The 18,793-nt window shown below is 60.5% G+C and overlaps 2 protein-coding genes across 4 annotated transcripts; one reads left to right on the top strand and one right to left on the bottom strand.

Annotated features, from left to right (window-relative positions):
- Nucleotides 1-1,746: 1,746 nt before the first annotated feature.
- Nucleotides 1,747-6,999, top strand: PLSCR3 (phospholipid scramblase 3). 2 transcript variants are annotated; one of them, XM_084863866.1, is made up of 8 exons: nt 1,747-1,925; nt 2,139-2,306; nt 2,604-2,833; nt 2,916-2,958; nt 3,052-3,272; nt 3,546-3,707; nt 5,992-6,153; nt 6,312-6,999. In XM_084863866.1, exons 2-8 carry the CDS (start codon nt 2,300-2,302, stop codon nt 6,366-6,368), a joined length of 882 nt encoding a protein of 293 aa, XP_084719992.1. In that variant the 5' UTR covers nt 1,747-1,925; nt 2,139-2,299; the 3' UTR covers nt 6,369-6,999. The 2 variants fall into 2 exon arrangements, with proteins under 2 accessions (XP_084719992.1, XP_084719991.1); XM_084863865.1 differs by having other exon boundaries at nt 1,828-1,925; nt 2,135-2,306.
- A 502-nt stretch (nt 7,000-7,501) lies between these two features.
- TNK1 (tyrosine kinase non receptor 1) lies at nt 7,502-16,506 on the bottom strand. 2 transcript variants are annotated; one of them, XM_084863843.1, is made up of 12 exons: nt 16,306-16,506; nt 16,095-16,165; nt 15,786-15,980; nt 15,354-15,509; nt 14,843-15,126; nt 14,193-14,466; nt 9,565-9,659; nt 9,156-9,320; nt 8,844-8,923; nt 8,209-8,489; nt 8,031-8,126; nt 7,502-7,953 (listed from the first exon to the last, which is right to left on the bottom strand). In XM_084863843.1, exons 1-12 carry the CDS (start codon nt 16,466-16,468, stop codon nt 7,840-7,842), a joined length of 1,974 nt encoding a protein of 657 aa, XP_084719969.1. In that variant the 5' UTR covers nt 16,469-16,506; the 3' UTR covers nt 7,502-7,839. The 2 variants fall into 2 exon arrangements, with proteins under 2 accessions (XP_084719969.1, XP_084719970.1); XM_084863844.1 differs by having other exon boundaries at nt 8,031-8,120.
- Nucleotides 16,507-18,793: the final 2,287 nt, after the last annotated feature.

Here is an 18,793-nt window from a genome sequence, read left to right as displayed (position 1 = left end):
TCTGTGGCCAGAAGTTGAGGATCATTATTTCAGTATGTGAGGCTCATGTCTTGTCTCTGTCCAAACCCTCCAACACTTCCCATCTCAGAGTGTAATCCAATAGCCTACAAGGCCATATGTGATCTGGCCTCCTACCTCCCTCTCATGCATTCTATTCCTCCCTCCCATTCACCCTGTCCCAGCTACACTAGCCTTCTTTTCGTTCATTGATCAATGAAGGCACACTTCTGCCTCGAGACCCTTGCCTGTTGCCTATGCGTGAAACACTCTTCACGTAGAAGTCTGCATGGCTCAATCGTTGACTTCCTTTAGGTATTTGCTCAATGATCACCTTCTAGTCTGCCCTCCTTAAAATTGCAACCCCATGCCCAGCTGGTGTGGCTCAGTGGCTGAGTGTTGATCCATAAAGCAGGAGGTCACCTGCTGTATTCCAGGTCAGGGTACTTGCCTGGGTTGTGGGAATCCATTGGGCGGGGTGTGTGTGTGTGTGTGTGTGTGTGTGTGTGCAGGAGGCAGCCTAACAATGATTCTCTCTCATTGATGTTTCTATCTTTCTCTCTCATTTCTTCTCTGAAATCAACAAAAAAATTTTTAAAAATTAAATTGCAACCACTGCCCACCACTCTCTATTCTCCTTATTCTGCTCTATTTTTCTTCATAGCACTTGTCACTTCTGATGTATTTATTTACATTATCTGTCTCTTCTTCACTAGAATGTGAACCCCAGGGGATCAGGAATATTTGTTTTGTTAATTGTTTTTATCTGGTAAATATTCCTATCACCTTAAATGCTGTCTGGCATACAGTAGGTGCGCACGGAATCTTTGTTGAAGAGTTGAATTTCTGTATGCCTGTGCATTTTGGTGGAGGGCAGTCAAGCCCTTGTCTGAAGCTGTGGGAGCAGGTGAACAGCCCAGAAGAACATGGACACACCAGCAAAGGAGCCCCCAAAATCAGCTGCCATGTTCATATTGATGAGTTTCTCCTTCATCTGCCCCGTCACCAGGCGCCTGAGGTTACCCTGGACTCTTCACCCCCCAGCGCATCCTCAGACAAGTTCCATACTGTCCACTCTGCACCACCACAGCACCCTCTCCCCCAGACTGCTGCCAGCCACCCAGCCTGGGCGCCCATTGTTTTCCACATTGCAGTTTTAATAAAACAAAGTTTTGACCATAACTTTTTCTTAATTAAATGTGGTCAAATCTCTCAGTAGGTTCCCAGCTCCCACGGGCCTTGTGCGCACGCCCTCTCCCCCTCACACCTGGGACCGAGGTCCAGTCCCTTCTTTTGGGGGAGCCTTTTCTACCGACTGCACTGCCTCGTCTGGTCTCCCCCAACTTAACCTCCTGCACACTCACTGGTGACACCATTGGGCAGCCTGTCACCCGCGTGGCCGGGCACGACCTTAGCAAGTGCCTGCATCGCAAGGCATCTGTGTGGGTCACCGTGGGTCACTGCGGCGTCAGGAATGAGAGAACGCGGTGAGCTCGGGCAGGGAGGAAGGGAACCAGGAGCTAAGCAGTGATGGTGTGAAGGGCATCCCGCTGCGCAGCGAGGCCCGTACCACCTAGGAGCAGGAGCCCGGGGTCCGAGCGGTGCCGGCCGTCCTCGCTCTCCGCGGAGGGGCGCTGAGCCTCAGTCCGCACCCCGGGGGGGGGGGAGCGGGAGGACTCCGCCGCTTCCCTCCCCGGGAGGACTTCCTCCGCGGCCGCCGCGGGCAGACGGAAGAGGCGGGACGCCCACCACTCGGAGGAGCCCTCGGTCCCGGGTCCGCCGCCGGAGAGCCGCGTCCTCTCTGCGCAGGCGCGGCTCCCAGGCGGGGGCGGGGCCGGGGGCGGGGGCGGGGCCAGGCTCCGGGCCCGCCTCCGCGAGCTCTCGGAGCCTCGGAGCGTTGGGCACCCCGACTCTTTTAGGGGCTTCAGGTGAGCGGGGGATGCAGAGGGGTCAGGAAGCCGCCCTCGAGGTCGGGCCGTCGGTCCGATCGCGGGTCCGCCCGCCCTGCCGTCCGCCCACAGCCGCCTCCGCGGAGAATGGGAGAACAAAGGGAGGGGGCGGTTCTGCACACCCCGGAGGGAACCCGGGGTCCCAGGTACCCTGCCCCGCCCGCTGACACTTTCGGTTTCTCCCCGAGTCAGAGGCGCCGCCCGACAGACCCTGGGCGGGCGCCTGGCGCAGCCGCCTCCGCGTGTGCCCGTGCGTCTTTGTGTCTGTCTGTGTGTCTGTCAGGCTCTCCCCGGGCTTGCCTCCACTCCGAGAGCCAAGCTTCCGGTATAGCGACAGCCCTCATCCCTCTCCCATGGCAGGTAGGTGGGCCCAGGGCGAGGGTCTCCGTTATTCCTCCCCGCGAACCCCCACTGGGAGCTGGGTGTCTGTCGGACGCACCCTCCGGGAATGTGCTCCGACTGGCTGGGTGGGGCCCCTCCCTTCCTCCCGGAGCCGCCGCCCTGCTCCCCCACCCCATCCTCTCCAGTCTCTTCTCACCACGTTTCCCCGCAGCCTCGAGGCCCCCCCCCCCCCCCCACCAAAGGGTTAAGGGGCAAGAGGATGAGGTCACGAGTCTCTCTCATCGACCCCTGTTTCCCCCACCCACCCATCCACAGGATACATCCCCCCCACAGGCTACGCCCCCTCGCCCCCTCCTCCCTACCCTGTGGCCGCCGGGTACCCGGAGCAGGTGCAGCATCCCGGGCCGGGCCCGGCGCCCGCCCCCGCGCCCGCCCCGGGCTTCGCTGTCTTCCCCTCGCCCGGCGGCCCGGGTCCTGCCGCCGGGCCCGCCGCCCCGCTCCTGCCGCTGCCCGGGGTGCCTGCTGGCCTGGAGTTCCTGGTGCCGGTGAGTGGGTGGGATGGGGGGAGGAGCCGCAGGGAGGGCCGGGCGCCGGGCTGTGCTGAGGGGGCGGCCCGTCTCTTTGCAGATTGACCAGGTCCTGGTCCACCAGCGCGCGGGCCGCGTGGAGAGTGAGTGCGGGGCGCGCGGGGAGGGGGGGCTCGGGACGGGCAGGGCGCGGGCTCCTGGCAGCGCGGGTGCCTGAGCTCCGTGTCCCCCTGCAGCGCTGCTGGGCTGGGAGACCAGGAACCGGTACGAGCTGCGCTCCGGGGCCGGGCAGCCGCTGGGGCAGGCGGCCGAGGAGAGCCACTGCTGTGCGCGGCTGTGCTGCGGCGCCCGCCGCCCCCTCCGCGTGCGGCTGGTGGACCCCGGCGACCGGGAGGTGCTGCGCCTGCTCCGCCCGCTGCACTGCGGCTGCGGCTGCTGCCCGTGCGGCCTCCAGGAGGTGGGCAAGGAGGACGGGTCCGGAGAGGGCGGGTAGGGGCCAGGAGGTGGGCGCGGAGGGGTGGCTCCGGGAGAGGGTGGGGTAGCGGCCAGGAGGGTCAGGGATGGAGCATCACCAGCGCGAGGCTGGAGGGAACAGGTGGGCCTGGAGGTCTGCTGAGGGGGTGACAGGCGGGCGGGCAAAGGGGATGGGAGGTCTGGTGAGGGGAGACCGGGACAGAGCTGGTGTGGCGAGGGCTTGGGCCAAGGTAACCCTGCCTGCCTCCCACTCCAGATGGAAGTGCAGTCGCCACCGGGCACCACCATCGGCCACGTGCTGCAGACCTGGCACCCCTTCCTCCCCAAGTTCTCCATCCAAGATGCCGATCGCCATACGATCCTGCGAGTGGTGGGGCCCTGCTGGACCTGTAGCTGCGGCACAGACACCAACTTTGAGGTATCAGGAATCAGGGGAGATTATAAACCCTCCTAAACCAAGATGGCAGCTTCCACGAGGCAGGATGGCCAACACTAAAGTCCAGACATGGGGCTCATCGAGCCAAACTCACTGTGACTCCCACCCCATTTCCAGTGTTCCTCCGTTTGGAAATGGGACGGCTCCCTGGTCCTATAAAAGCATGACCAAGTGGGGTTCACCTTGAGGGCCAGTGCTGAGCGTCACCTGCAGCCATATGGAGAAGGGGACAGTCTGCGGCCAGGCTGGGTTTAGAAGGGAGAAGGGCCCATGGGGCTGTCTGCATGGGTTTGTGAGCTCAGACCCTGGAGCAAGCACTAACTCAACTTTTTAAAAAGTATATTTTTATTGATTTTTTACAGAGAGGAAGAGAGAGGGATAGAGAGTTAGAAACATCCATGAGAGAGAATCATCTATCAGCTGCCTCCTGCACACCTCCTACTGGGGATGTGCCCGCAACCAAGGTACATGCCCTTGATCGGAATCGAACCTGGGACCTTTCAGTCCGCAGACCGACGCTCTATCCACTGAGCCACACCGGTTTCGGCCTAAGTCAACTTTTTAACACCCTGTGGCTTGCCTTGCCAATCTAGAAGCCCAGTGGCCTCTCCAGCCTGGAGTTCAGGTGAGATCCTTCTCACCATCACTCCTACCGCCCACCGGGAGCCTGGTGAACCCAAGTGGAGACAGTTTCCGTGTGAGGCTGGAAAGCACCTTTGCTTGTAGGAGACAAAGACACTTTACAGACCCTTGATATTTTTTTTTTATTTAAGTTTTTTAATTGATTGTTAGAGAGGGGGAAGAGGGAGGGAGAGAGAATGAAAAAAAGAAACACTGATGCCCTACCCGGTTTGGCTCAGTGGATAGAGCATCTGCCTGTGGGCTGAAGGGTCCCAGGTTCGATTCCGGCCAAGGGCACATGCCCGGGTTGTGGGATCGATCCCCAGTGGGGTTATGCAGGAGGCAGCCAATCAATGACTCTCTCATCATTGATGTTGGGACACACAGTTGGCTGGGAGAGAACCTGCCCAGCCTGGGACTGATCATCAGGAAGTGCCCCAGGGGGTGGGATGGAGAGGGAAGGGGATGGGAAGGGCGTAGAAGGACATGACGATAGTTCTAGTCACTATGGGCATAGAGAATGAGCATAGGAAAAGGACCAGCATCGCTGTGAGTTACCACCTACATCAGCAGGACCTGCTGCTGCTGGGCCCAGAGGGTCCGGTGGAAAGCATGGTCCTCAGAGGCCACCCTCTCCCCCAGTAGATGGGCTTGGAGCCCTCTGGCTGAGGCTCGAATGCAGTGCTGCACAGGGCCCTCCCTACTTTGCAAAGGCAACCCTTTGGGCAGACACAGTCTTCTAGGCGAGTGGCCGGCAAACTCATTAGTCAACAGAGCCAAATATCAACATTACAATGATGGAAATTTCTTCGGAGAGCCACATTTTTTAAACTTAAACTTTTTCTAACACTACTTCTTCAGAATAGACTCTCCCAGGCCGTGGTATTTTGTGGAAGAGCCACACTCAAGGGGCCAAAGAGCCGCATGTGGCTCGCGAGCCGCCGTTTGCTGACCACGGTGCTAGGAGCCTGGTTGGCCGATAGGGTGCAGCCAGAATTTTCGCAGCCTCCTTGCCCTCTTGGCCAAGCTACTCTGTGTAGGGCACAAACGGCGCCAAACGTGGGTGGCAGGGACTTTGGTAATAAAAACAAACCACCAACCAGCCACACACTGAGGAGACTGGATTCTGTTATGCTTCCGTTTCTCTCACACTGGTGTTCCATGGACATGTATGGTCCTTCAAGAGAAACAGAGCCGCTGGAACCACTTTGGCTCAATGGATAGAGCGTCGGCTTGGGGACTGAAGAGCCCCGGGTTCGATTCCAGTCAAGGGCATGTACCTTGGTTGTGGGCGTATCCCCAGTAGGGGGTGTGCAAGAGGCAGCTGATCGATGACTCTCTCTCACTGATGTTTCTAACTCTCTATCTCTCTCCCTTCCTCTCTGTACAAAAATCAATAAAATATATTTTTAAAAAAAGAGAGAGAGAGAAACAGAGCCATGTCTGAATCCTGATTTTGGCTATCCCCAGGGTGACTTATGGTGACTCAGTTTCCCCAGAAGTCACATGGAAACTCAAGGCTGTTAGGGGTTCACTGAGTGTGGAGCCGCACAGTCCACACGGGTGCCCGTGGGAGGAAGAGACAGGCGAGCGGCTGCATCCACCCTAGCTGGGTCTGTCCTCCTCGCCTCTCTGCTCCTGACAGGTGAAGACCCCGGATGAGTCCCGCAGCGTGGGCCGCATCAGCAAGCAGTGGGGCGGGCTGCTCCAGGAGGCCCTCACCGACGCAGACGACTTCGGCCTGCAGTTCCCGCTGGACCTGGACGTGAGGGTGAAGGCGGTGCTGCTGGGAGCCACGTTCCTCATTGTGAGTGGCGGTCCCTCCTTTATCCCTCCTTTTCCCACCGGAGGCCTGCACCTCCTGCCTCCTGCTGGCGAAGGGCTAGGGACAGACTCCGTGGGGGCGGGGTGCAGGTTAGACCTGGGTTGGGACAGCGTCTCCTGCTGACGGAACCCTCCCCTCAGGACTACATGTTCTACGAGAAGCGAGGAGGCCCTGGGCCCTCTGCCATCACCAGTTAGACGGCATCTCAGGGTGAGGACCATCTCCTCAGCCAGAACTCCAGATGCTCACCTGGCCGGGCCCAGCCCGGCCCCTCCTCGGAGGCAGCCCCTTTCCTCCAGGTGCGCTGCAGAGGACAGACGGGTGCCTGAGAGGCTGGGGCCATGGTGCCCCTCCCTGCCCCGCTCCCCCGGCCTCCTTCGCTGTGGCCCCCGCAGGAGGGTATGTACGAGAGCCCTTCCCCGCTACCTCTCACCGCTGTCTCCGCCGTCCCTCAGCGCCAGGCGTATCGGCTTTCACACTGCCCTGCTCCCTTCCTCTCACCCCTCCAGGCCTCTGCTCTGGGGTCTCGCAGCAGAGCGGGGGTGGGAAAGGGTAAGCAGCACCAAAGATGGCGGATGTGGCCGCCCCCTCTGCCTCAGCTCGGCCAATCCGTCCGGCCTCAGAACATGGCACTCAGAGGAGGTCCCTGTTTCCCCGGCAACGGCTCTAGGGCCATGGCCCCAGCGCCAATCTCCCCGCCCCCCGCCCTCCCCACCGCTGGTGCTTCTGCAGCTCCGTGTGCCTTACTGAACCACCCCCCCTGCCCTGTTCCTACAAAGGAGGCTGCATTTGTATGTTATATTCATATAAACTTTGTAATGTTTTGGACATTGGAAGATACGTGTAATGGGAGAGGGCGGACGGAACAAAGGGGAATGTGACAGCTGGGCCGGGCGGGGCTGGCCCGTCTCGTCTCATAATCCATGCTGCCGGGATCAAGTGTCCTTGCATCCAAGGCAGCAACTCTCATCACCCATGACGGCCCCGGCCCAGGTCCAGGCCCAGGCAGTCTGGGCCACGCACCCCAAGTCAGTGTGGCTGCTCCCGTCACCCGGGACACTGCTCCCAGGGGCTCAGTGTGAAGGCCACTCAGGACGCTGTGCCTAGGGGCTCAGTGTGAAGGCCACTCAGGACGCTGCTCCCAGGGGCTCAGTGTGAAGGCCACTCAGGACGCTGCTCCCAGGGGCTCAGTGTGAAGGCCACTCAGGACGCTGTGCCTAGGGGCTCAGTGTGAAGGCCACTCAGGACGCTGCTCCCAGGGGCTCAGTGTGAAGGCCGCTCAGGACACTGTGCCCAGGGGCTCGGTGTGAAGGCCCCTCAGGACGCTGTTCGCAGGGTGCGGGGTGGCCCTTGTCCTCCGCAGCAAGGACAAGCTTCCTGTGGGAATGGTGCACAGCAGCTCTGTTCCTCCTCCTCCTCCTCCTCCTCCTCCTGGTGGGAAATGTGGTCGGCAGGTGGGCTACATCCTTCCATGGCCCAGCCTCGGGGGCTTGAGCCCTCTGAGGCCTCGAGGCCGGGCAGGAGGAGACGCATGTCAGCGCCGACCCTGGACCTGGGCCTGCCGGGCCGGCTCTCTTCTGGCCGGCTCTCTTCAGGGCTAGCTCGGCTCTGCGGCCCCACACGGCCCGCTCTCGGTGCCTCTGGTGTCCATGTCCGAAGGAGCCGAGCTCAGGGCCGAGCCAGGACGTAGCGACTGGCCGCCGAGAGGTCCCACTGGTAACGCTCCAGGATGTGCCGGCAGTCGGCCCTGGACCGGCTGCTCAGGTGGAACAGCTGGTCTACCTGTGGGCGCGGGAGGGGCGGCTGAGTGTCAGGGGCAGGGGCAGGGCGGCGGGGGCAGAGAGGAGGGCTGCCCTTACCTTAAGGTTCTGGATGGCAGAGACCACGTCTCCTCCCGTGGCCCTCAGGGCCGCCTGGCACTCCTGGTGGGTGACTCCATGGACGCTGAGCTGCACCTTAGGGCAGAAAGCCTCCCTTAGGCTCTGAGCCCAGCCTGCAGCCCCTTCTGGACTCCAGGCCGCGCCAGGGAGACCTCACCTCCAGCGCCCTCTTCTGCAAGTCGGGGTCGGGCAAGAGGCCTCCGGGGAGCACAGCGGCCCTGCTGTCTCCAGGGGTGCCCAGGGGGTGACTGTGCAGGGGTTCTCGTTCTCTTTTGGGCCAGGAAGGCCGCTCCCGGGGTGGCTGGTTGGGAGGGCGGGGTGGCAGGCTGGGGGGCCCCTGGGGGACATCTCTGGCTTTTCGAAGTTCAGGGGGGCTCAAACCACCCCCTCTGGGGCAGGGGCCCAGAGACAGAACAGATTCCAGACTCTTGGAAATGCCTGCGCGGTGAGAAAAGACATCTTGAGAGGAAGCCTCGATGCAGGGCCCTGCCTCCTTCCCACTCTGTCTGCCTGTGCTGTCCGCCGGGGTCCGGGACCGTAAGACGCACACCCAGGCCTGGGCAGCTAAGTACCCACAGCTGGGAGGGCAGGCGCCGCAGGCGGGGTGCTGTGCCACGGACAGGGCCGGTCTTAAAGGACAGCTGCGAGCCCACAGGCAGAAGGAAGTGGTGGAAGGAAGGAGTCACGTGTGGGGAAATCATATCCGGAAGGCATGGATTCAGAGCAGGGGGCAGAACTGAGGGTTGCTCCTGGTCTCAGAGGCCCTGGGCCCCGCCCTTCCCCCACACTCACCCTTCATCCTCTGCAGGGGCACGTTCCTTCTGGGCCCCTGAGCTGGAGGCGGCTCCCGAGGCTTCGCCTTGGCTCTGGCCCTGCCGGGGAGGAATCCAGTTCGCCTTCCACCCAGCCCCACCCGACATCAGTGTCTCCCCCAAAGGATCCCGGGGCTCCCTTTCTGACTGAGACTCAGAGTGGAAGCTTCTCCCGGAAGGCACGGCCAGCCTCCCAGCCCTCCCGCCCCTCCCCACGCTCCCCTCGCAGAGCAGCTGCTGAGCGTGGTTGGTGCCCCAGCCCAGCTCTGTCCCCGGGCTCTCAGGTCCTCACCCTTCTGCGCTTCCCCGTCTCTGCTCTCCCCACGCAGGGGAGCCCCGGTGGGCGGGGCAGGGGGCCGGCGCGCCCTTTGGGTCAGCCAGCGTCACGGCCGAGGCTGGGAACGTGCCCACTTTCAACGTGCGGCCATTCTGGCCCTTCCAGGAGGCGGAGCCGGGGCTGTGGAAAGAGGGGGAAACACGGGGGCGTCCCTCACAGGCCGCGTGCCACGGAGCTGCGTCCGCCCGGGGGAGGGAAGCCTTTTTCTCCCCAACACTAAGGCTCTGTGGGCATGCTCCAGCCGGCGGCCGGACGGCGGGGCGTCAGGGAGTGAGGCGGAGGATGAGGGCTGGAGGAGCTGGGGGAAAGCAGGAAAGGAAGCAGGGCCGGGCATGTTGGGAGGGAGGAAACATGAGGCACTCACCTGCCCTCGATGACAGTGATGAGATCTCCAGACTCCATCCTCAGGGCACCCGGCTCTGTGACCTCCCTCACACACCGCCCCTCGGGGGGCCAGGCCTGGGGAAGCAGCAGAGGGTGCCATGGAGCAGGGAAGAAAGACTCCTCTTGGTTTACACACCCACCGTCAAACCCGTCCCAGCTGTGTCCTGTTCTGGGCCCAGGATGGGCCTGGCCCTCCCTGTCCCCCGATTGTAGCCACGGAGGAGGCAGGCCTGGATTCCATGCCACGCTGGACACAGCCCAGGGGTCAGGGAGCCACAGAAGGGGGTCTGTCTCTCCCTAGGGAGGCCAAGAGGGCGTCGTCCTGCATTCCGCTTTTACTCCACACCCAGGCCCGTCACATCCACCGCCAAGCACCTCTGGAAAGTTTCCGTTTCTTTCCAGCTCCGGTGTCTTAACCCTCATCCAGACCTCTCCATCTCTCTTCTGCTTCACAGCTATTCTCTCCAACCTGGGCTTCCCGCCTCCAGTGTCATCCCTCTAACCCATTCCTGCACCAAGCCGGAGCGATACAGTGCGTAAAGTCTTGTTCCTTCCCTGCTCAGAGTGCTTTCACAACTTCCTAGTACCCTTAGAGTAATTCCTGTAACAGTATACACTTCCAGTCAAGATGGCAGCGTAGGTAAATGTGACACACATCCTTCCACAACCACGTGAAAAATACAACTAAGCTACGTAACAACCATCATTCAGAACTGCCTGAAATCTAGCTGACTGGACGTCCTACAACTAAGGATATAAAGAAGCAGCCACATTGAGACTAGTGCCCTGTTTCCCCGAAAATAAGACAGTGTCTTGTATTAATTTTTTCTCCCAAAGTTGCACTAGGTCTTATTTTCAGGGGATGTCTTATCTTTCCATGTGCTAGGTCTTATTTTCGGAGGATGTCTTATTTTCGGGGAAACACGGTAGGAGGAGTGGATATGAATAATAAGTCTAACACCTCAGATGGCAGATAAAAATTGGGAGGGATATCTTGGCTGCAGAGGTCCTCCCCTGAGTAGTGAGGGGTCCCAGTCCCACTCCTGGTCCCCCACTCCAGGCTGGTAGTACTGGGAAGAGAAGTCTCCACAGCTGTGGCTGTGAAAACCAGTGGGGACTGTGGCTGAGTGAGATGGGGGGCTTATGGAGTCCCAGGCAGTTCCTCTTAAAGGGCTCAAGCACACCTACTTGGATTCACTCCCTCTGAGTTCCAGCCCTGGGGCAGGCGCCCAAAAGGCACCAGGGACATACGGGGAGGGACAGAAGTGTCTGGGATCAGGGCAAGAGCCGGAGGGGCAGCTTTCTCTCAGACAGAAGTGCTGGCAGAAGCCATATTCCTTTTCTGAGTCCTTCCCCCACAGAGCCTGCAGGAGGGCGCCACATCCAAGTTTCCACTACCCTGGCTGTCACTGTTTGCCCTGGTGATTCCCTGAGACCTTGCCCCACCAACGTTCAGGCCCACCCAAGTACTTTCCAATGGCCTTTCCATGTGAATCACCTGTCTTGGCTCATGCTTCAGACATTCCCAGAATCTCTCAAACAAGCAGCATCTAGCTTTGGCACGCCCCATCCCTCTTTCTAAGTGGCCCCAGGCCCCATACTAGTGGCAGCTGTATGGCTTGCAGCTTGGCCTCTCCTGGATACTTCCAAGCTGAGCATAAGTAGTGGTCATGTGCAGATTGCTTTGTAGCTCATGCCAGGCGACCTGAGCAGAACACAGGTGGCCGCTGATCTTTGCCTGCAGCTTCAGGAGGCTCCAGAGCCAGCACACCCAGTGAACAGCTTCAGGCCCACAAGCAACTCACTTAAGCAGCGAACTCAGCAGCCACCTGGGCCTTGCTGACGGAAGTCCTACTTTGTGGGATGGGCCCTGCACAGCTGATCCTCCATGCTGGTTGCAGGCAGCCCTTGCAGCCTACTGGCCTGGGTAAATCCCTCCAACAGCAATCAGGGCTCAACTACAACAGGAGGGTGTACACAGCCCACAGGAAGGGGTGGACACAACTGGAGTGCCGAGGTTGGGTGAATGGGGAGCCTGTGCCTCTGACCCTACAGAACATGTACTACATTAGGCTTTCTACCAAGACTGGGACACAAAGCAGCTCTGCCTAATACACAGAAACCAACACAGGGAGGCTGACAACACGAGGAGACAAAGAAACACATCCCAAATGAAAGAACAGAACAAAACTCCAGAAAAAGAACTAAGCAAAATGGAGACAAGCAATCTTCCTAGAAGCAGAGTTCAAAGCAGTGGTTATAAGGATGCTCAGTGAACTTAGGGGAAGAGTAGATGAACTTAGAACTTCAACAGCATCACAGAAGGACATGAGGCCCTCGCTGATTTGGCTCAGTGGATAGAGTGTCAGCCTGCGGACTGAAGGGTCCCAGGTTTGATTCTGGTCAAGAGCACATGCCCAGGTTGTGGGCTTGATCCCATTGTGGGGCATGCAGGAGGCAGCTGATAAATGATTTTCATCATTGATGTTTCTATCTCTCTCTCCTTCTCTGAAATCAATAAAAAATATTTTTTTAAAAAGAGAGAGATTTCTATCTCTAAAAAGAGAGAGAAAAGCAGTTAGTTACCTACATGGGAGCTCCCATAAGACTGTCAGCTGATTTCTTAAAAGAAACTTTACAGGCCAGAGGGATTAGCAAGAAATATTTAAAGTAATGAAAAATAAGGACCTATAACCAAGATTATTCAGCAAAGCTACATTTAGAATAGAAGGGCAGATAAAGAGCTTCCCAGACAAGGAAAAACTAAAGGAGTTCATCACCACCAAGCCAGTATTAGATGAAATGTTAAAGGGAGAAGAAGAAAAGAAGAAAAAAAAAAGATTAAAAATACGAACAGTAAAATGGCATTAAATACATATCTATCAACAATCGAATCTAAAAACAAAATAAAGAGCCAAGCAGAACAGAAACAGCCCTGGCTGGTGTGGCTCAGTTGTTTGGCATCTTTCTGTGCACTGAAAGGTTTCTGGTTCGATTCCTGGCCAGGGCACATGCAAGAGTTTGGTGTTCAGGCTCAATTCCCAGTAGGGGGCATGCAGGAGGCAGCCAACTGATGTTCTGTTCTCACATAAATCTCTCATTGATAGCAACAGAATAGTCATGGGGATGTAAAGTAGGGAATATAGTCAATAATATTCTAATGATTATGTGTAGGATCAGATGGGTACAAAATTTATCGGGATGATCACTTAGTAAGTTATATAATGTCTAATCACTGTACAGCTGAAATGAATGTAATACTGTATGTCAACTGTAGTTGAAAAATTATTTCAAAAATGTTTTCAAAAGAACACCTGAAATAGTATAGTCAATTAGGGAATAGCTCTGAAGTCAGAGAGACTGGTTCAGATGCCAACTCCTCCACTTATGTGTGCTTTTATTTTATTTTATTTAAAAAATATATATATATATTATTGATTTTTACAGAGAGGAAGGGAGAAAAATAGAGAGTTAGAAACATCGATGAGAGAGAAACATGGATCAGCTGCCTCCTGCACACACACACACACACACACACACACACACACACCTGGGATGTGCCCGCAACCAAGGTACATGCCCTTGACCGGAATCGAACCTGGAACCCTTCAGTTTACAGGCCAACGCTCTATCCACTGAGCCAAACCGGTCAGGGCTTGCGTGTGCCTTCAGGCAAGTCACCTAAACTGATAGTGCCTGAGTTGCCCCATCTGCAAAATCAAGATAACAATGATCTTGCCGGGTTTTTGTGAGGATTAAATGAGTGAACATGTGTAAGAATACATGTGAGGCCGGGACCGGTTTGGCTCAGTGGATAGAGCATCGGCCTGCGGACTGAAAGGTCCCGGGTTCGATTCCGGTCAAGGGCATGTACCTTGGTTGCGGGCACATCCCCAGTGGGGGGTGTGCAGGAGGCGGCTGGTCGATGTTTCTCTCTCATCGACGTTTCTAACTCTCTGTCCCTCTCAATTCCTCTCTGTGTAAAATCAATAAAATATATTAAAAAAAAAAAAAAAAGAATACATGTGAGGCACTCAGGCCAGTACCTTAGGCCAGGGGTCCTCAAACTTTTTAAAGTGGGGGCCAGATCACGGTCCCTCAGAGAGCTGGAGGGCCGGACTATATGAACTACTAATTCCTACTGTAACACCTCGGCTGCGCTCACTGCCCAAAAAACCTGGCGGGCAGGATCAGACTCCTCTGCGGGCCGCATGTGGCCCGCGGGCCGTAGTTTGAAGACCCCTGCTAGGCAGATCAAGTGCTCTGAGGCCAGCTCTGGTGTTTATCAGCCTCACGGATCCTCCCGCGGGGCAGCCCTGAGCCCCTCCACAGCCTTCCCCTTCCACACTGAGCCTTCCTCTGCCAACGCCCAGGGCAGCCTGCAGCTCTCTGCTCTGTGCCCCCTTCAGCCCTCAGCCCTTCAGCCTTCCTCTACGCAGCTCCAAGCTGCTCCCCAGGGTCTCAGCACCCTGCAGGCACGGACTGCTCTGTTCAGAGCAAACGGGGGTCCCAGCCCCCAGCCCAGGAGTCAGTGTGGTTAGTCTTGTGCAGGGAACCCTGGGAGAAAGAAGAGAGGGAAGAGAGGTCTGGGGGTGTGAGGGTGCCCACCTCTTGGATCAGCCCCTCCAGGGCGGAGAAGCTGGGCCGGTCAGCAGGGTGGAGGGCCCAGCAGCGCAGAGCGAGGGCGTAGAGGGCCCGGGAGCAGAGAGGAGGCCTGGGCAGCCGCGCTTGCTCCTTCTCCAGCCGCTGCAGGATGAGGTAGGGCGGGACCCAGGCCCAGGGCTCCTTGCCCCCGGAGAACATCTCCCACAGTGTCACCCCGAACATCCACACGTCCGAGGCGGGAGAGAAGGCCCCCTGGCGCAGGCTCTCCGGGGCGCACCTGCGGAGGGGGAGCTGAAGGGGGCTGGCTGTGTGCCCCTGGGGTTTCCCCCTCCCACTGAGCACCCCCCCCCCCCAACCCGGGCTCCCAAATCCTTCCAGACCCACGGACTCCTCTGGGTCCAGTCCCTCCGTTACTGCCCTCCAGATCCTCACCCTCAGGACCAGCCCCCGAACACCCTCCTGCGGGCGCCCCGCACTCACCAGGCGTAGGGGATGGGGTGCCCCCCACACACACACTCACCAGGCGTAGGGGATGGGGCGCCCCCCAACACACACACACACTCACCAGGCGTAGGGGATGGGGTGCCCACACACACACACTCACCAGGCGTAGGGGATGGGGTGCCCCCCCACACACACACACACACACTCACCAGGCGTAGGGGATGGGGCGCGGCCCGCCCATCACGTAGCGGCCCCGGGCGCCGCCCAGCGGCCGCACCAGCCCGAAGTCGGCCACCTTGATGGTGCGCGGGGCGGTCAGCAGCAGGTTGCGCGTGGCGAGGTCGCGGTGCACCAGCCCGCGGGCGCCCAGGTACGCCATGGCCGCCGCCAGCTGCCGCAGGAACAGGCAGAGCAGCGCCACGGGCAGCGGGGCCGCGGGCGCCGGCGCCGTGAGGCGGGCGTGCAGGGAGCCCAGCGGCGCCAGCTCCATCACCTGCGGGGGGCGCCGGTGAGCGGGGCCCAGCCCACGGAGGCTCCACGGAGGTCCACCCCACGGAGGGCCAGCCCACGGAGGCCCGCCCCACGGAGGCCCCACCCCGGAGACCCAGCCCACGGAGGCCCCTCGGAGGTCCACCCCACGGAGGCCCGCCCCAGGGGCCCTAGTCACCCGCCCTCCCTCTCCCTCCGCCCGGCGTCCCGGGAGCCCGCCAGGTCGCTCACCATCTGCAGGGGCTGGCCCAGCACCAGCCCGTGCAGCCGCAGCAAATGCGGGTGCTCCAGGCTCATCATGACCGACACCTCCCGGAGGAAGTCCCTCAGCCCCGAGCCCGCGGAGCCCTCGGCCGCCACCCGGAGGGACTTGACCGCCACCGGGACCTGGGGGCGCGGGGAGAGGCACCGTCAGGCCCCACAGGGAGAGCTACACCAGGGCCAGAGCGAGGGCGGCGGAGTGGAGGGGCAGCAGGCAGGGGGGGGGGGGGCAGCAGGGCGGGGGGCAGCAGGGCGGGGGCAGCAGGGCGGGGGGGGGTGGGAGGCAGGGCGGGGGGCAACAGGGCGGAGGGGCAGCAGGGCGGAGGGGCAGCAGGACGAGGGGCAGCAGGGCGGGGGGCAGCTGGCCCAGGGACCAGGGGCAGGAGGCTCCCCGATACTCACGCTCTGACCGCTGGGCAGCGTCCACAGCCCGCGGTGCACCACCCCGAAGCAGCCGGAGCCCAGCAGCTCCCCTCTGCACACAGCGCCGTCGGGGATCAGACACTTGAGGCCCCCCTCCGGCTCCGGGAGGGACGGGGGGCTGTCTGAAGGTGGGGGGGTCGTCTCCTTCTGCTCAGGGGCAAGCCCCCCAAGGATCTGAAACGGGGGAGGGAAATCCGGTGTGCGGAAGCCTGCAGACCCCTGCCACTCAGCACAGCCCACCCCCCAGGCTGGCCCCTCAACCTCTCACCCCCACCCCGAAACACACACCTTGTAGACCCAGTTCTTAGGCTTGTGCCCCAAACGGTGCCTCTTTAAAGCTTCAGCCAGTCTGCGCTGGGCTGGGGGAGACCGGAATTAAAGGGCTGGTAGTATGGGGGGGGGGGATTATGCCAGGAATGTAAAGGTAAGAAGAGGGCTGGTGGGGTGGTAGCAAAGGGCAGTTTGGGGGGAGAGAGAGGGCCTGGGGCCGGGGCCTCACCAGGCCGGCCCATGCCAATGGCGTCCAGGTCCTGAGGCCTCACGAAGTCGAAGTGCTCGGGCCGTGTGACGTTCAGCTCCTCCAGGATGGGCCTGTAGAACTGGGCCAGCTGCAGGTCCCGCAGCAGCCGCAGCAGCCAGGGCGAGCCCGCCTCCGGGAGCATGTCTGCGGAGAAGCCGGGATGGAGCACTCTCCTCCAGACTCAGCCCAGGGCACCTGGGACACCCACCGGACCCCAGGGCTATGGACCCGGCTCCACCCTCCCCATCACACACCCTCGGGGCTGGAGGGAGGGACACATCAGGGGCAGACGAGATTGCTCCCCAAGCTGAGACCGAGGCCCCTGCCCCTCACACCTGAGACTCCACCACAGACTGCAGGCATGTCCCCTGCTCACTCTCCAGGTGGCACAGCGCCCTGGCCCCTAGCACACTCAGACACACGCCTTTTCAGACCGGAGACACACCGCTGCACACTCATGTACCCCGGAGACACCTCACTCACACAGGAGACATCTTACACATACATACCAGAGGTGCCCAGCTGGCTAACCACACCGTACCTCAGAACCTCAAACAAGTAGGCACACACACGTGTGCACATACACACAAAGGTACACTGCCTCCCACACCCACACCCACACCCACACACACACACACACTGACACGTTCTAGCACGCGGCCATAAACGCCAGGCTTACGCCACATACCTCTCACACACATGTCGTGGAGACAGGGCAGTCCGCTGCCCCCTAGACCCACAGCACCGAGGCCCTCATGGACACACACAACACGCCAGACAGCAGGTCGGCGTCCACAGACACCTGAGTCCGCAGGCAGCAGACTGCCCCTCGCCCGGAGAGGTCCCGTCACTGCCTCGCACCGGAGGCCGCAGCATCTGCAGTGGAATCCGGCTGTGCTCCCAGCTCGGACACCCCGGGGCCCCCTCGTGGCCCCCTCCGGGCCCCTCCCTGCAGCAGCAGCCCTGAGTCACTCTCTCAGCTCAGGGCAGCCACAGCCTCCGGCGCTCTGGGCCGGGCTGCCAGCACTCTCCTCACACACCTGCACACCAACTCCTCCTTACACACACACACACACACAGCGGGAGGCAGCGGGGCCCCACACTGGGAACTCGGGGTGAGCAAGGACCAGGGCGGCAGGAGAGCGCCGGGAGCCTGGCGGCAGGGAGGAGAGGACCGGGCAGGGAGGACCGGGCAGGGAGGACCGAGCAGGGAGGATCGGGCAGGGAGGACCGGGCAGGGAGGACCGGGCAGGGAGGACCGGGCAGGGAGGACCGAGCAGGGAGGACCGGGCAGGGAGGACCGGGCAGGGAGGACCGAGCAGCGGAGGGCGAGGCGGGCAGCCCCGGGGCCGGGCCCTCACCTGGCAAAGGCGGAAGCGGCGGCTCCGCGGGCTCGGGCGCTGCCGGGACTAAATCCGAGCGGGGCGGGACAGGCAGCGGGCGGTCCGCGTGGGCAGGTGAGGCTGCGGGGGCGGCCCCTCCCCCAGGTCAGACCCGTAGCACGCCCCCCCCCCCAGCCTCTCCCCTCTGCACCTCCCAGCCTCCTCCAAAGCACTCCTCACCCTCCTCACAGCTCCCCTGCCAAACCCTCCCTCCCCCGGCCCGCCCCTGAGGGAGTGGCGCCTGGCCCGGCTCACCTGGCCCGGCTCACCTGGCCGGGCACGGGGCAGATAAGGCTGAGCCGGAAGCTGCCCGGCGGGGAGGCAGACACCTTCCTGGCACCTCCGGGCTAGGCCGGCAGCGCGGGGCGTTCGGGAATGAGGTTGGGGCGGAGAGGTGGTGGCGGTGGTGCAGAAAGTCAGCCCCCGTCTCAACAGAAGACGGAAGACGGTGCCCTTTCCCCAGCTCTGACGCGGGAGGACCTTTGGGTGCTCCCGGGGTGGGACTCGCAGGAAGGCTGTGTGCGCGTGCATTGGGGCGGGGACAGAGCTCCTGAGTGGCTCTCAGCCCCACCCCAGCTCGGCACCTGTTCTTGGTGGTCAAAGCAGCGTTCCATACATCAAGGCACCCCCCACCCCCTCCCCCTGCACCTGACCTCCCCGCCCCATTCTGGCATAGCCTCCCGCCCCAGGTACAGGGCTGCTTGGCCTTGGCCGTGGGGACACAGTCTGGGACCGTGATGAATGCTCCCTTCCTTTCCCTCGGGGGTCCTAGGGAAGCCACCAGACTTAGGGCATCTTTTCTGTCTCGTCCCAAGGCAGGATTTGTGCGCATGGCAGCTACTGCCCTCAGAGCCCCTGGGAAGGAAAAGCCCACCCCATCTTGATAAACACCTGGGACCTTGCAGCATTGATGGGAAAATATTTTTTAATCAATAATAACTTTATTATTATTTTTAATATTTTTATTAAATTATTATCTGTGTACATATTTTAACATTGCCCCCCCTCCCATACATACCCTCCCTCTGATGGGAAAATCTTAATAGCTCACAGCTCTAGCTGTATGGCCTTCTTGCCAATTCTCT

The sequence above is a fragment of the Pipistrellus hanaki genome (genome assembly GCF_964339955.1).
Source record: "Pipistrellus hanaki genome assembly, chromosome: 16".
NCBI lineage: Eukaryota > Metazoa > Chordata > Mammalia > Chiroptera > Vespertilionidae > Pipistrellus > Pipistrellus hanaki.
The sequence above is the reverse complement of the archived record's forward strand: the minus strand, read 5'-3'. Positions and strand labels throughout refer to the sequence as shown.